The 15,255-nt window shown below is 42.6% G+C and overlaps 1 protein-coding gene across 1 annotated transcript in view; it reads left to right on the forward strand.

The window, feature by feature from the left end:
* Positions 1–15,255, forward strand: part of PDSS1 (decaprenyl diphosphate synthase subunit 1) — a 321,226-nt gene that overhangs the window by 114,422 nt on the left and 191,549 nt on the right. The window contains exon 6 of the mRNA XM_085631745.1: positions 7,228–7,339. Coding sequence (XP_085487871.1) covers positions 7,228–7,339 — 112 coding nt within the window. The remainder of the gene's footprint in view (positions 1–7,227; positions 7,340–15,255) is intronic.

Here is a 15,255-nt window from a genome sequence, read left to right on the forward strand (position 1 = left end):
ACCAGTATTTCTCAGTTGTGGGCCTAATCCCCCCCCCCCTCTGCCATGGGCTAACAGATCTGCTTTTTCACCATTCGTGCCCTCTTTCCATTCCAGATATAATTCTCACTTAAATGTTGCATCTGTGCAAGTGCATATGGGGGTGGCTGCAGCAGCAGTGTCTGCATCGCATACAGTGTTTTTGGTACTAAAGTCCTCTTCACCGCAGCTAGCAGTCCCAACCATGAGATAGTGTCCCCCGCCGCTCCCCCTCCCCTTCCAGGATTGCAATTCCGTGTTGACTGTGATCAGGAGCAATGTATAATTCTGCTCCACTGTAGTCGCCAGTTTAGAGAAGATCTGGAGACCCAGATAGGAAACCCCTGTGTGGCCCATGATAAGGGAAAATGACCCTCAATATAGGTTTATCTGCCTGCTAGATAGTGAGGCCTTGCAGCTGTGTGTTTTGAAAGTTAACTTTAATCCCAGAAAACTTCCAAAACTTCTCCAGCAGGAGCTGCGGAAGAGATGTGAGTGGCTTTTTGACTGTGACCATTACTTCGTCTGCATACATGTCGAATTTGTGTTCTCTGTCCCCCATCTGAATGCCCGCTATCTAGGGATTGGACTTATCCTCCATACCAACAGATCCATGTAGAGCTCAAAAAGCAGCAGAGAGAGGGGACAGCCCTGTTGCGTGCCTCGACCAATATTGAATGACTGCGATAGAGCCCCATTCACCTTGACTCGTGCCGTAGGGCTGACGTAACCACACCTTATCCCCTTCCTCTATCAGGGGCCAAGGCGAATCTTATCTAGGACCAAGCGCAGATATGGCCAGTGTACCCGATCAAATGTTTTCTCAGCATCGACCCAGAGGAGGAGAGCAGGAATGTTTGCACAGTGAACCTTGTCAAAGAGGTGACTGAGACGTTTAGTGTTGTCGCTACACCCCCTCTCGGGGATGAGTCGAGTTGGGTCTGGGTTCACCAGATCCTGCATGTATAGGGCCAACCGTGCCGCCAAGATACTAGTGAATAGCTTGCCGTGATGTTAAAAAGTGAAATGGGACAGTAAGATCCACAGTGCTTACGATGCTTCCGGGCTTTGCGATCACTGTGATTATGGCATCTTGCATTGTCTGTGAGTGTTTCTGATGTGCTGAAGGAATTATAAAGTTGATCTAATGGGGTGCCAACGTCGGAGCCAATGTTTTATAGAAGGCAGCAGTATACCCGTCTTGTCTGGGTGCCTTCCCTAATTGTAGCCTGGCTATAGCTGTTAAACCTTTGCTTACATGAATATCCCTGTCCATGTGGGATACGTCCTCAGTGTGGGGGGGGGGCTGAATACACTCTAGGCACAGGGATTCAAAATATTGCGTTACTGCTTTTATGGCGCATGTCTCTGCTGAGTGGAATAAAAATGTTTGAATTCCTGCGCCATGAGGGAAACTTTATATACCCTATCACCCTGAGACGTCTCAATGTTCATTCTCTGGTAAGTACTTTGACCTCGCAGCTGGTGCACCAGCAGGCGGCCCTCTTTTATTGCCTTCCGCTTAGTATTTCTGTTTTGAGTGCGGTAGGGCGTACTCAGCTCTATCCATATCTAGGGCTTTGAGCTCTTTACAGGTTAGGGTTGTTGTCTTTTTTTTTTTGTGGGGAGTCTGTCCTTTTGTGTTCCCCTTAAAGTGCCTTCACCTGACCCTCCAGGAGGCATCTCTTGTCATCTCTTGTCCCACCTATCATTATTATGCCTGGCTGATATAGCTATAAAGGTGCCCCATAAGAATGCTTTAAGTGTTTCCTACTGAAGAAGATTGGGGTTTTACCAGGAAAACCATCTCCAGTCAACCGTATATATGCAGCTCTAAAAAAAAAAAATCCAAAATGTGTCTGCTCTGCTTGAAGACCAGCCTACCCAGTCAATTGTCTGCGATGAAGGTGTTTTCTGTATTGTAGCTGACCTTTTTATGGGAAATCCAGTACAATTTGATGATTTTTATCCAGTGATGGGTGTTATCCACATGACAAAAGTTGCTTTGAGGTGTGCAAGAATTTATCTCAGTGACTGTGGCATAGACAATGCACTTACTGAGGCTGACATCATTGGAAACCTAACCGTCTAGTCAGTATTGAGCAGAGCTCATTTGGTTTGATTGTTACAAGGTACGTTCATCATATCTGAGGCTATAGAAACATTTCATTGGAGTGCTTTCTGGAACAATAATGACAAATTAAGCTTTGCATATCTTATCTTTTGAATGAAGTGCACCCTGTGCCTTGTTCACTTCATTCAAAAGATATAATGCAAAGCCAGGGAATGTTCCATACACTCAGTTCAAAATCAGAAAGCCTGAAAACCAAATTTATAGAGTTTGTCAAAGAATGTGAAGAAAAACTCAGAACTTGGTACATGCTGATTGGGAGCTGCGCATGAAGATGGTGGAGTCACGGTTTACTATGTTTCGCAAATTTGATTGCATAAACTACCTGAGATATGGGTCCTGGTATTTGGAAAGAGTGAAGAAGCTAGAGGTGGGAAAAACCATACCTGTACAGAAAATTCATCCAAAGACATTTTGTGGTGAAAGAGAGAGGGGGAAGGTTCAATGCTGTGGCTCCAGATCTGAAACTGGAACAGACGATCTAGAGATCACGGAAAAGCTCCAAGGGAATTGTTGGTCAGACATGTAAAAGTGAATATGTTGCTCAATGGCAGCTAGTTTACCATGAAGTCCTTTCTGTTTGCAATGTTTTCAGAGAGATTACAAATTCAAAATTAATGGACCATCGTGAGACTGTTGCTCACCACAAACGTGTGCCGAAAGAGAGGGGAGCATTTTAATAGACATGTTGACAGCCTTCTTCATTTCATGCAGCAGCAAGGAAACCCCTTTGAATCGACTGAGCCTGTGCATCTACACAACTTCGTTACCAAACAATATGTGGATAACGATATAAAGACATGTCTACTAGATGTCCTGTAACGTGGATGGAAACTATACGCAGAACTGAAGCAAGTAGAGATTTGTATTGAAAGAGAAAAAGCTGTTTGACATAATACTAAAGCTAAACATCCACGCTTTAATTGCCACAGTAAGAGTCTCATCCAACCAGCAATTACAAAAAGGGTTGCCAAAAACAACTTTCGTAAGCACAAAGAGAGGTGAATGTAGCAAAAGAAAGTGGTGAATTTATCAAGGACGTTCTGTTGCATGATCTTCTTCCAACAAACACATTATTTGATGGATATGCTACAACCAAATCAGCGAAGCACAAACTCGTACAAGAGCGTGAAAAACCTTTCACCTGAAGAATTTTAATTCAAAAAGATGCCCTCATTGAAAACTGATGTTGTTGTGGACTAGGTCACATTTTCGAATGGTCAAGATTTCATCCATGCAAAACCTCAGAGAGGTCGTTCAGACTGTTCTACAGATATCAAAGTTAGTGTGCACTTTGCAAGAACTGCTCATTGTCTTTGACAGTTATCTTGAATAGTCTGTCAAAGAATGTGAGAGAATCAGATGAATGTTTACAGGTCGAACAATTGACCTTGCCTGCATCAAAAAATTAGATATCAACACCTGTGCAACTTAATAAATTCTTGTCATCAACATCAACAAAGATGAACTTGGATATGTTACTCACAAAAACATTGCTGGTGCTTCAGTGAACACTAAATTTCCAATTATTGCAAGTGGAATGATTCTCAATGAGGAGTTGGTGCTTGCAGAGAGATATTCAAAATGTGCAGGCCATATTGTTCAAGAACTTAACAGTAAATTGGAGGAAGCTGACCATCTTGTTGTGCCACATATTGAGTGGGTTGTTCGAAATGATTCCAAATGAGTAATTGTACTGTCAAACGACACAGATGTTATTATTACGCTACTTAGATTTTTTGCAATGTTCATAAGGCAAGGATTTTCAATTATGGATACGTTATGGAACAGGTGAGAAAAGGCACTTAATCTTGCTTCATATTCTGTACAAGAAACTTGACCCAGAGATACCCTGTGTTCTTATCAAGGCACATATTCTTACTGTGGATGACCCTATGAGCTACATTGGAACAAAGCTTGGAGCTTTATCTGCTAAACCCGTGAAGTTTCTAAAAGGATTTGCTGATACAGAAAAATTATGTGATTTTAAAGATGTAGAAAAATACCTTGGTGCGTATGTGGAAAACGAGTTCTGTCACACGTTTGACGATCTTCGGTACAGTGAGTTCGAGATCAATCCCGCTAACTGACCTTCCACCGATTTCATATTCTGCGAGTGGACACATTAAAAGAGCGTTCTGCTTGATCAGAAGATGTGTACATGTTTTGGATCATGTATATGTAGAGAAAGATCCTTGTAAATTTGGTTGGGAAAATATTGATGGGGTGCTAAAACCCACAACATTTCTAAAGCCTCTACCCACAGAATTTGCACGTACATGTATTTGCAAAACCTGTGCTACAAAAAGATGGTCCTGTCGATTTACTCAAATGTTTGTTCAACATTCTGCAAATGTACGACGAGCGATTTCTGAAACACATAAAGGGAACTATGAAAATGTGTCTAAAACGGGAGTGGTTAACTTTTTTTTTCTTTCCATATTCAGATCATAAACATTGTTTTGTGTATACATAAAAGGATTAAAAATCATTATGATTTGTTTAATATCTATATATGTCCCTTTTTCCTCCATTATAGCCACCAATTTCCAAAATGGTGGAAGAGTTGCTCTGAGGACTTATTTTCTGTCTCTATAAGACTACTTGACCCTCAAAACCTATGTTTTGACACCAAAATGAAGTATATAGGTCTAAAGGTTCCTAAAACATTACATCATTACTGCAACGCATCTGCCATTTTTTTTAAATGTCATCTGAAAAATTTGGACTGGATCAGCAATGTCAACCCAAGCTAAATTAGTTCTCTAATGATCCAAAAAGGCTAATAAAAATGAATATACATATATATAATATCTCTATATATCTTCTCCCCCCTCCCCTTAGTCACTTGCCCAGGTAGGTAGTCATCATAATTTAGATGTAACAGTTTCTTTCAATATTACACTGCAGTAACATTCATGTCATTTTCCCTTGACACAGCAGTCATCAGAATGTTAGGTTCATGGCCACCAACCTTCTTTAGAGGAGTTTGCCCTTCCCACCCCCCCTCTCCCAAATAATCAATGTTTCAGGTCCAAAATCAACATTTGAGCATCTCTATGGTAAACAAAATATACAACTTCTCTTTGTTCAAAACCTTGAGCTTGGCTTGTTGCAATACAGAAGCTTGCAGCCCTGGCTTCGTCCAGATGCTGGCCGACCCCTTACCCCATTTGAGAAATGGCTCCTTACTCGCTTTTCTGACAAACGCATTCTTTTATATATTAATGTTTTTCTCACCATTCCTTGGAAACCTTTGAAGTCGCCCGGCTCGGCGTAGATGACAAGGGGAATGTGAACACACCTTTATGGATAACGAATTGAGCAATATCCTTTACCGCACCCGTGCCTCTGCCCATAATACTTCCAGTAAAGAGATGTTCTTGAAGATCGCCCACTATTCGTATTTCACTCCAGCCAGGGTTGCTCCGTGAAATGTGAGTAAGGACAGCGCATGCTGGCGGCACTGCAGACAGACATGCACTCTTACACATTTGCTTTGGCAATGCCCCAAACTCCACTAGTTTTGGAATGAGGTACTGGCTGCAGTGAACGACATGTTGGAAACGGACATTCCCCAGTTCCCCAGCTATGTTTTACTGTTCCTCCCTAATCCTTTGACATACTCTCTGAAGTCTTCTAGGGGCTTAGCTATAACCTTGACACTGGGAGCCGCTAAGCAGGTCTTACTCTCCAAATGGACCACGGATGTAATCCCCACGCATCTTGATTGGCTGCACAAACTCTAGGAACTACTGGGAATGGAGAAACTGACAGCTGTAGTAACCCATTCCCTACCCCTATTTGACAAAACCTTGGGACCCTGCATCCGCTATCTGTCAGATGAACTCCAAGAATCATCATGCCCGTTATATCTGTGGATCCTCCGACTCACCCAGCCAGATCAAGACTCCTCCTCCCCTACTACCTGATGGCCTCTCAATCCCTCACACTCCCTGGCTTGTACTGCTTTGTGACTGGTGTCTTGTCCCCATCCCCCCTTTTTATTGTGTTTGTTCTTCCTATTTCTTAGCCCACAGGCAATTGATGATGATTCCCTCACCGGCCGGTGGATATAGGTGGGCTGCTGTTGTATCCCTGTTGGACTATTGATACTAATAAAAAGATCATGAGCAGACTACAAGTAGCATGCTCAAAAGGACGTCTAAATGTATTTATTTGCTATGGAAGGTTTGAAACTTGCAGTTTCAAAAACTGAAGTGTTTCTTCAGTCATTAATAGTTATTAATGACTGAAGAAACACTTCAGTTTTTGAAACTGCAAGTTTCAAACCTTCCATAGCAAATAAATACATTTAGACGTCCTTTTGAGCATGCTACTTGTAGTCTGCTTCATTGCAAATGCGAAGATTTTCACACTTAACTGTAATACGGCATCCAGGCATGCATCCCTTTTGTGATCAATACAGAATGTTAGCACTCTAAGCCCTTGTTAGTATTTGTTTTACTCGGAATGGCAGATGTTATTTCCGACATCAACGAGTAAAATACTAAATTTGCAAAAAAGTTCCTTCATTTTAAAAGTCTAGATCACTAGCTATAAAAGGAGCATAAACATTTTTTTCTCAAAAGTTATTGACTCAAATTCTACGAGAGACTCGACATTTGTAACATGTTGAAAAGGCATTGGAATACTCCACAATTCTTTATAGAAGTAAAGAACTGTTCGAGTTAAAAGCCATTATCTCGCTTTTTAAATGACCCTTACTCGTCATGACCCTCAAAAATAGTAATTCACTTCAATATATTTACTTTGAACCTTGACGATGAGCCAAAAAAGGCAACAGTTATTTATTGTTCGTCAGCCCCCCACTGGTATAGTACTGTGAAAAACACAGTATCTTAAAAACTTTGAGAATACTGCCAAAAGTGTCAAAGGTTTTGTTTACAATAAGCCATAATGCATTGCTGGTCACTCCCCTTCCCATTTAAAAATATTGCTTGATTGAAGCTTGTCACAATGTGTGGGCAATGCATAGGGGTGAAATTAATCACTGGACTGTGCAATTTAACAGAGACCCATGTCTGTATGTTTTTTTTTTTTATTGATTTTTTTAGGCTGTTCTTGCTGGTGATTACATTCTTTCGGCTGCGTCTATGGCCTTGGCACGAATTGGAAACATTGACGTAGTATCTGTTTTGGGTCAAGTAATTGAGGATCTAGTGCGTGGTAAGTGTGCTTTTATTTTGTTTTAAAATTGTTTTTATTGTGCTTCAAAGACAATTAACTTAACGTGGTCTGCAGAACAACCTTCAGTGCACAAGCTTTCAACAGAGAACAATAATTTGAGCATTGTTCTCTATACAGCTAAACTGACAATATTTTTCTCCTAGGTGTCTTAGTACATGCAAGACGATTATTTAGCACCAATGCAGGTACCAAATCACCTAATATATTATAATATGTAAGAAATTGATTATAGACTATGAAATAGTCGGTCTCTATGGAGTAACGGGCGACTTCAGATAATTCCTCCAGCTGAAAGCGATCATTTCCAAAACTGATTGAACTATCTTTCTCAATACCTTCCCTGTTGGCATCAAACTGCCCCTTGACTCTTGTCCATACTGAGAACTACAAGAGGATAAAATGGAACAATCAATCAATACAGTTGATCGAACAATATAGTAGAGCTCTAGTGACCTGTATAAAGGACAGAGTTGATCCTCTGAATGGCTGGGTACTGTAGGAAGCTGGTTCTGTGTATATACTATACCAAAATGAGGTATAGTGTGCACAGAGTCCAGTGGACCCCCAAAGGTAGGCAGAGGTAAAAGTAGATGGCACCTTACCCTCTATTTGTGGTAGTGTGGGCGTGCAGTAAGGCTTTATCAGAGGGTTGTGATAAGCATTTGTTGTACATACTCAGGCAAGAAATGATGTCATACATTCAAAGACTGAACTCGGACCAATTTGATTGTATAAAGAATATTATTTAATTATATTTATTTTCTAGAACCAAGCAAACCTGGCACAGGTAAGTGTAAATGGTACTTTTCAAGGCAGGTTGAACAATACAAGCCAGCAGAATGAAAATGGCTTTGTTACAGGTTTGTCAATACTTTCAATGAAGTGGTAATTACTGTTAGATTACTTTTGATTACTTTTCAGATTACTCTATGGATTACTTTTTCTACTCCGTGTGATATGCCTAGATATCACACTGGGACGTTTCCTAGAGAAGAGGTAAGTAAAGTAGTTTTTAGATAGTTGCTATTTTTCAAGTTCTCATACAAAACCAACTCCACACAAACATTTCCACAATAAAGCAGTCAATGCAGACCTATAGGAGGAAATGAGGTTATCCGTTTCAAGGTAAGTACTTGGGTTTGGGAGTTGGTTTTCTGGGGTAAGAACCAGGGTTCCCCCAGGGTCAAGGATGCACTCTCAAAGCCCCTTCAGGGGCACTTGGACGGCTGGGTGCAGAGTGCTGAGGCTCAGTGTTATTCAATAGGGGGTAGGGGGCCTCCTGTTGGTGGCTGCTCAGGAGCAGGCCACAAGGGTGTGGGAGAAAAGCTCCTGTTAGGCTCAGGGCAAAGGGGGATCTGAGTTATCACCCAAGGTACACCCGCAGGGGTGGCTGGGTGCAGTGTGCTGTTTTGGCGTCGAGTGCCCTGTTGTTTTCAACGGGGATTCTCCGGTGGCAAAAAAGACTGCAGTCTTGGGGCCGAAGATCTTCCGGTGTCAACCACCGATTGGAGAGGTAAGTTGGGATGCCTGGAGATGCTGGGACACTGTTGGTTGGGCCACCCAAGGCCGTGGGGCTTCCCGGTGAAGGTGTCTTTAGGCATCGGATTTTCTTACCACCTCCAGTCGGGGGGATCCTCCAGAAATAGGCTGCAGGCTTCGCTGGGAGATTCGAGGCAGGTCAGAGATCACCAGATCTCCGGTCTGGATCACCAGGGAGACCTCCTTGTGGAGTTGGGCCATTCTAACTCGGGCCGTGGGCATCGGTTGCAGAGTGGTGCAGACTCGCGGATTTGGCCAGAGTCCGTGGGTGAGCAAATCCGGTGCTTACTGTAGACAAAGTCCTGGGTTTGGAAGGCAGGCAGGTCTTTCTGGCTCTTGAGGGCTTCAGGCTGCAGGACACACTGGGATTTCGCTGGAGCAGGTGCGTAGTGCGGACAGGCCGGTAGGGCTGGGGCCAAGTCAGTGGGCGTTCTTCTCTTCTTAGTTCAGCACGGCTTCTTTGGTCCTTCTTCTGGCCGGTGCTTGTCTGAGGAGGCAAGGGTTTGGGGTTGCCCCTAAATAATAGATTTAGGGGTTTTACAGGTAAGTAAAGGTCAGGACAAATGGGTCCCTTCCTTGGGGTGGGTACACCCCTTATTATGCCACCCTCCAGCGGGAGGGGGGCATATGCCACTCTGGTTGGCTAGGTCCCCCCCATCTGCTAGATGGTGTGGACTGAGAGTTGTGCTTCACCTCGCCTCCCCCACCTGAGGGATGGGGTTGGCAAAGGTGGGCACAATATCCTTCCTCGCTTGGTTTTCCCACCGATTCCCCTGCCCAAAGTGGGGGTCTGAATCAGTGGGGCCAGTTGCTAGAAGCAGCAAATGGCTGTGATAGCTTACAAAGGCAGCAAGCCTTTGAAGCTTCCCCTTTATGGACCCTGCCCATCCTGGGGTAGGAAACTTGGCACCTCGTCCCAGGATGTTCATTGTTTAAGACCCCGAGAGCAGCAGGCTCTCGACCCAGGTGTCCAGAAACATGTCTGGTGGTGGCAGCTGGCGAGCAGCCACTCAACCAGGACACTAGTGTTAGGTCGTTTTTCAGGGGACATCTCTAAGATGCCCTCTGAGAGCATTTTTCATTAAATCGCACACTGGCATCATTGTGGGTTTAATGTACTGAGAAGTTTGATACCAAACTTCCCAGTTTTCAGTAAAGCCATTATGGTGCTGTGGAGTTCATACTGACAAACTCCTAGTACCATATACTCTTTAAATGGCATTACTGCACTTACAATGTCTAAGAATTGACTTAGACACTGTAGGGGTACAGAGCTCATGCACCTGTACTCTCACCACAGTATAGTGCACCCATCTAGAGGGGTGGCAGACCTATGCCAGGGCAGTGGGTTATAGGCATACCACACCGGGATGTGCGCCATGTCGACTCTTCACTTTGTTCTGCACCAAAGCACACACCCTTCAATGGCAGTGTGTGTGTAAAGGTACAGGGCCTCTAAGGGTGGCACAATACATGCTGCAGCCCTTAGAGACCTTCTCTGGCCGCAGTGCCCTCAGTACCTATGGTACCATTTACAAGGGACTGACATGGCCAAAGAGTGCCAATTGGGTTTTGTCTTAAAGCAGTTTTAGGGAAAGAAGACAGACCCTGGGTACCTGGTTAGCAGGATACCAAGGCACACTAAGTCAAAGTACATCAACAGTTTGGCAAAATGTGGAGGCATCCATGCACAAAAGAGGGCACTTTCTTACAGGTATGGTTCATAAAAGCGCTTTCAAATGAATTTCTCAACAATGATTCCCATAAGGCCCGAAAGATTGGTATACCGAGCCACCAAAATCTTCGGCTAACTAAGGCAGTTCTCATATGCAAAAAAGAGGTAAATCAGGCGTTATGGAGATGGGGGGAAAAACCTGAATAATGAAAAGCTGGTACATAACGCAAGGAAATACCGAACAATTGTCTGGCTTGCAAAGAAGCATCATGAAGATCTTTTTTGGGCTAAACTCCTTCATGCAAGTAAAACCAAAAATTCTTGCTGATTTTGGAAGACTGTAAATCAGATTGAAACAGGACCTAGGGTAGCTAATAATGCGAGTATTGCAGTCAACGTGGTTTAAATATCTTCAAACCTTATATCGGTAACATAAAGTTGATCCGACGGGTTCGGGCCACCGGAAAACTATAAACTCCATTCTGTTAATTTCAATCAACCATAGTTCAAGGGAGTTTAGAAGTTGTACAAAAACAACAATATAAAAACAATAGAACCTTTGATATTCCAGTCGGAGCAAATAGCTGAAATATTTTCTCAGTCTCAGTCCTGGGCCGAATGCTCTGCTGCAAGCACCATTCAAGGTTGGCCTGCAAAGCTGGCCTTGCTGTATAACTATGCCCTCGTGAACTATACAATTTCAGATTCTTGGCGAGGCGAAGTTGTGCACGTCATCTACAAAGTAGGTGATAAGGCTTCTCCAGCCAACTATCATCTAATTACTCTTTTAGGTAATGATGGCAAAATATTTGCTCCACGTCTGCTTAAAGAACTGGGTGATTGGGCTAATGCGGAAATTATTGTGCCAATAAATCAAACTAGATTTAACAAAGGCACTGACACTACTACCAACTTGCTAGCTCCATCATTAATCATTGATATTATGTCAAATTACTTGTGCCTGTATGTCTGCTTTGTAGATTTTATATCTGCATTCAATAGAGTACAGAGGAATAGATTATGGGAAATACTGAATGATTATGGCATTCCTCCAACCCTGCTTAAAGCGATTCAACTTTTGTACCAAAATAGTTGGATGCAAGTGAAGTGAATATTAATAAAACTAAAACTATGTCAATCAATAAGCAGAGGACGTGGTTTTTAAAACACAAGCGTATTGAAGGGACCAGAGAATACAAATATTTAGGAATTATTGACAGCAAAAAATCTTTTCACACAAACAGTATATTAAAGCGAAGGCCCATACACTATTAGCAGTATTTATTACTCTATATAAACTTCTTAAGGACCCATTTTTGGATCCTATAGTGAAAGTCGTCAATTCAAAAGTTTTGTCAACCATCAACTGTGGTAGTGATGGCCTTGCAAAGGAAGAAAAGTACCTACACTAGACAACATTGTCACAAAAACTCATAAATTGCCATTACATTTGCTACAGTCCGTTTCCCCTACTCCGGTCTGATTGGAGTTTGGCATGCTTAATCGAGTGATTGCAAGGCAAAGGGTCTTTTTAATCTTCTGCTATAATCTCAAATCAACAAAAGTCGATTAATTAAATCTGTTGCTCTTGACCAAACTGACGCTGAGGTACACCAATGCTCCTGCTCTTCCGTACATAGAAGGAGCTGTTACCAACTTGGAAGCACAAGAGCTCTGGAATGCATTGGTCACTTTACACGTTTTTAAGAAATATATTAACAAGAATATTGTCATGCTCATAGGACCAACTGATATTAACTAAACTGTCCCACGTATGGATAGTGGTAAATAGTTGCACCACATTGCAGGGCCAGACGTATTTTTCGGTGGGATATTAGTCACATAAAAAATAAATTCATGCAATATCATCGAGGTTATTTGCCGGCTCCTGACCATTCTTCAATAGGGTCCAAGGAAATTGATAATAAATTATGCAGTTTATGTAATAAGGCAGATATCTTGTTAATTCATCTTACTTGCATTTGCCCAGGCCTCTTGAGGGAAAGACTGAGCCTTTTCAGGCAACTGTTCAACCAAAGACCTATTCAAACATGTCGGCAAGCTGTTATATGAGCATTACATCTGGACAATCCCATGTTAAATACACATTTGATGAAATTCTTGATGCTGGCGGAAATTAAACCAATAGCATAATCATTGGAGTATGGAATATTTGTGGGACTGCAGTTACCAGTCATTTAGGTTGTGAAGATATTCAACGTCTCTCTTAAGTTAGCAAGATTTTTTAGGCTATGTGATTTTACTGTTTTTAATTTATTTGTATTTTTGTAACTGTTGTGCAGTGCTACACTTTACCTGTTTTTAATGTCTGTATTTAAAATGTGCAGTTTAAAGTGACTAAGCATGAATTAAATATTTAGTTATATAACAAAGTACAAGTAGTAGGTAATAAACAACTTAGATAGGTCCCATGGCCCAGACAGCTGCCAACACCGCAAATGGCTCTGTGCCAGCTTCTGGGGAAAGACTTGTGGCTAAAGCACACAAACCTGCTGGTGGCACTGGACAAAGAAGGCCCTCCAAACCTAGTAGTATTCAGAAGTCCTCAACCCAACCTCTCAAAAGTCGAACAGACTTTGAACTTACCACCTGAGTGTACCTCATATGTGAAGGTCCTGATCGGGTTCCACAAGTTCAAGCTCATGGGGAGAAACGCACACTGACCTCAAAAACAAAGTCTGTCACTGGCTCACTCAAAACACCGCCTTTGCATCCTGGGAATACGATAACACTTATTGGTGAGAAGAGCCAGATGGATCAGCCCTTTCCTCAAATCTAGTGAGGGAGACTGCATAGTTCTAAACAGCAGGTACCAAGACTTTGCTCACCACTTGATAAGAACTGGTATGAGTCAAAGCAGCGAGGACGCTCAAGCGACTCATTATTTTGCTGTTGCTATACTTCTACCATCATTGCCTAATCAAAGGTCAGGGGCATGAGGAAAGGGGGTGGTGCCTTTTGACCCGAGTAGTATGACAGGGAGTCCCCCTGTTTCCCACTTATAATAGAATCCTTCCACTCTCAGTATTGGACACTAATGATTGACTCATTCACCCAGCAGACCAGTTGAGAGGTTTGGGGGAATACTGCGTAGGGCTGTCTAGCGAGACCAAGCAGATACAGCCTGCATACAGAGGATGATGTATATATTATTTGGGGCTGGGGGAGAGGGGTGGGGGTCGTGTCCAACATTCAGACCGTGATTTTCCAATTTTGTCTGAGAGGGATGGCGCATGCCTAGATCTGATATAAGCACCATTGATAGTAACCGACTCGCATGACAATTTAGAAGGGCTAAACACTGCTGGTGCAAGCTGGCTCCCTGGTGTGAGGCCACAAGACCCCTCTGTCTCAGAAATGATCTTACCTCATAGCAACTCATTTGAGAGTCCCCATCCAGGCCCAGGAGGCAGTGGCATCAGAACGAACCACCCATCTCTAATTCATCAACGGTACATACAATGTCTCTCCTGGAACATAGCAGGAATAAGTTTGAAACTGAATAAGGACTGGCTGTCTTTCTTCAGAAACATTTGACCTAATCTGCTGCCAAGAGACTAGAGTGTGTTTCGCTTGAAGGATGTTGTTCCTTCAGCTCTGCTGCTTTTCCTTTCTAAGGCAGGGAGGAAGAGGAAAGGGAGGCCTATTAGTTCTGACCTCTACCTTATTAAGATTTTTAAATGTTGAGATGCTGAACTCTAACCCCCTAATACCAGATGTTTTAAATATGCTTACCTAGGGCATGTAATGTTATTTTAATAAATTAATTTGTATAACAACGTTTGGAGATTTAATGAGGACCTGGAACGTACCATCATCAATCTATTAAGTAGAGAATCCTTAAATGTCTCTTATCATTTGGGAGGGGGACTTTAACACACAGTGGGTCACGGGTCTGTGGAATTACAGATGAGCAGGGAGAGCACATTGGCCACTTTCAGCATTTGGTATATGGCGTATCCCTGACAAGCTTAATTTTAACTAATAAGCTGTTTTTCACCTCTGAAATAAATTGTGATCATAGTGTGGCGGTTCCAACTTTTGTTGGTAGAGGGAAAGGCAGCACGATCAACCACATCCTTCTGTCTGAGGATTTATTCCCCCTACTGAAAAAAATACGAGATCTGATCCCCATTTAGTGACCACATCTCGTAATTGTCAGCCCTCCCACTATTAGTTTCTCAACCTAATAAGGTTAACCTCCCTTTAACCCACGCTCTTAACAAGGTGGTGCGAAGGAAATAGACCCACGTTAACCCGAATTTAAATGTTCAGGGACCTTAATATAAAAAATGAGGAGAGATCTTTTGGTGAATCTCGGATGCTGCCGACCCAGCAGGTACATGTGGCAGTTTTGTCAAGATATGCGAATCCATCTTGGAAGCACTAATGTCAGATAAGCCCCGGACAGACCTCCATGTGTAATCCTGGTTTAACCATGAATGTACTAATGCTTATAAAACACTTAAAAAATAATCACTAACGCAGTTCCACAGGACCAGGATGCGGTCAGAAGAGCAAGAGGGCTTAAAACCAAACACTTGAAAAGAGGAAAGTAGATATTGGAACAAGAGCCTTGGAGGTCTTGGATAGTGTGGCCCTTCTAAAAGGTAATAGGGCATTCTGGGAGACTGTAAACCAACCTTTCTTTTCCGAACAT

This window comes from Triturus cristatus, chromosome 10 (genome assembly GCF_964204655.1).
Source record: "Triturus cristatus chromosome 10, aTriCri1.1, whole genome shotgun sequence".
Classification (NCBI taxonomy): domain Eukaryota; kingdom Metazoa; phylum Chordata; class Amphibia; order Caudata; family Salamandridae; genus Triturus; species Triturus cristatus.